At 43.0% G+C, this 2,394-nt stretch overlaps 1 protein-coding gene across 1 annotated transcript; it reads right to left on the minus strand.

Annotated features, from left to right (window-relative positions):
- Positions 1-587: 587 nt before the first annotated feature.
- On the minus strand, positions 588-1,732 carry LOC308658749 (zinc finger matrin-type protein 2-like; the record flags this gene model as incomplete). Its single annotated transcript, XM_081311591.1, has 1 exon — positions 588-1,732. One exon carries the CDS (start codon positions 1,730-1,732, stop codon positions 1,241-1,243), a length of 492 nt encoding a protein of 163 aa, XP_081167717.1. The 3' UTR covers positions 588-1,240.
- Positions 1,733-2,394: the final 662 nt, after the last annotated feature.

Genomic DNA, 2,394 nt, shown 5'->3' on the forward strand with positions numbered 1-2,394 from the left:
TATCAAAGAGACCCTGAGAGTGAACATGGACTTATGCTGCAGCCAGGACTCTCAGTGACTCCTGAAAACCTACAATTAGCCTTTAAGAGTTTGTTAAAATTTTAGCAGTTTTATCTTACTTTTATGACAGCCTCCTATGCTGTGAAACACTTGGTGAAACACTTCTCTCCTCAAAGGTGTACATTTGTATCATGAATCCATATGATATCATCTGTGGTTAGAGAATAAAAACAAAGCCTAAAAGACATAGATGCTAAATATACTTAGTACCTATGTATTAAAATAATCTGTTATGGTTTAGATATTAAGTGTCCCCCAAAACCTCATGTGTAAGACAATGTAAGAAGGTTTAGTGATCAAATGATTAGGTTATAAGAGTTTTAACCTATCACTACATTAATCCCCTGATAGGGATTAACTGGATGGTAACTGTAGGTAGGTAGGGTGGAGCTGGAAGAAGTGGGTCCCTGGGGATAGGACTTTGGGGTACATAGTTTGTCCTTGAACAGAGGACTCTGCTTTCTTTTTTTTTCACACCAAACACTCATCCCATTTAATTTCCTGTTACATGTGCTAAGGAAACCAAGAACATCAGGCCCCAGGGCAGCAATGCTCTGAGATTCTAGCTCAGGCTCCCCTCTTTGTGACAGATTCATGCACACAATCCACACATACCATTGACCCAGGCAGAAATACACATGCATGCACAGGAGGAGGCTAGAGAACCATAGGGCAGGATGGGAGGCAGGGCTGGTCAAAAATATGGCATCAGCTGGAAAATGGGGACCCAGAGAATCCTTCTGTTGCAGGCTGAACAAGTCAAAAATAAAACAAAGGCAGAACACAGGATAAAGGTAGGATGCTCAGACAAGAGGTTAGATAGATGAAGAGGGAAAGATGCAGAGGGAGTTTTGGGAAAGCAGTCTCAGAAGGTGAGGACTTTCTTTATTGGGAACTCAGATGGGCAGAGGTCTTGTGATTCCTGTGATACACTGGAAGCTAAAGGAATATGCCACAGCATTACCTCTGCATCCTGTGTCCTCTCCCACAGTAGAGGGAAGCCACAAACACCCACCCTTTAGCCCTGCCCACAGACACTCTTAAGGACTTTCCCCAGTACCCAAAAAGAAATGATCCCCCTAACACACACACAAAGTTAGGTCCAGCATAGGCCAAAGTTAGGCCAAGCATAGAAAGCCTCAGTAACTCTTCTTGGTGGAACCAAAGCCAGAGAAGCCCATCACAGCTGCCATCTCATCATCTTCTTCTTTTCCTCCTCTTCTCTGAGCTCCTTCATCCTTTCCTCAAAATCATAATCTTTCTGCTTCTCTTCCATCTTTTTCTTGTTGACTTCAAAACGTTTCTTCACCTGATCCAGGGTGGAACGTTCCACACGCATAGACATACCCAGGTTTCGTTGATGTTTCTTTCCATTAATGTGATCCAGGAAGTTGATAGAGTCTCTCACCACACAGTCACAGACATTGCAGTAATATCCTCCCATCTCAGACTGTGGGGTGGTCTTGGTAATGACAATTGTCTTCCCAAGCTTAGATTCCAAGTCCACTTTGTAGTACCTATGCCGCAGAAGTTCCCGTTTGACTGGCTGCACTGGTTTTCCACCCTTCTTTTCTCTCTCTTCCATGAGCCTCTTCTCGGGGAGCTTCTTGTATTCATCTTTGTCCCACTTTCGGCAAAAGTCGAAGTTTTTTGTCCCGCTGCCCGACGCCATCTTCACAGCGACGTGAATCTGCTTTCTGGTATGACATCTTGAGCCTCATTCCTCCGCCACACTCTGTTCTGCCTCACCTCAAGCCCTGAGGAATGGAGCCAGCTGTCTATCAACTGAGATATTTGAAACTGTGAGCCCCCAAGTAAACTTTGCCTCCTTTAAAATTATTGTTGTCAGGTCTTATGTTCACAGCAGTGAAAAATTTGACTAAAACACTAATCCACATTTAACTATATGTTTAATATGAACATACACATTTCATATGTATGTATCTTTTAATGTATACCATTTCAATTTAATTAGAAAATACTATAAGGAGCGGAGAGCTAATCTTTTTTTAAAAAGTGATCATTAATCAGGCATGGTGGCACACAACTGTAATCTCAGTGATTCAGGAGGCTGAGGCAGGAGAATCACAAGTTCGTTCAAAGCCACACTTGGCAATTTAGCAAGGCCCTAAACAACTTAGTAAGATCCTGTCTCAAAAAAAAAAAAATTAAATTAAAAAGGCTGGGGAAGTGACTCAGTGGTTAAGCATCCCTGAGTTCAATCCTTGGTACAAAGAACAGTGGTGGTTAAGTGCAGGCCTAGCATATCCAAAGCCCTGAGTTCAATCCCCAGCACCCCCCACCCCACAAAAAGAGGGAGATGCTGTGGTTAGC

Source organism: Spermophilus citellus (assembly GCF_964194105.1).
Source record: "Spermophilus citellus genome assembly, chromosome: 10".
Classification (NCBI taxonomy): Eukaryota; Metazoa; Chordata; class Mammalia; order Rodentia; family Sciuridae; genus Spermophilus; species Spermophilus citellus.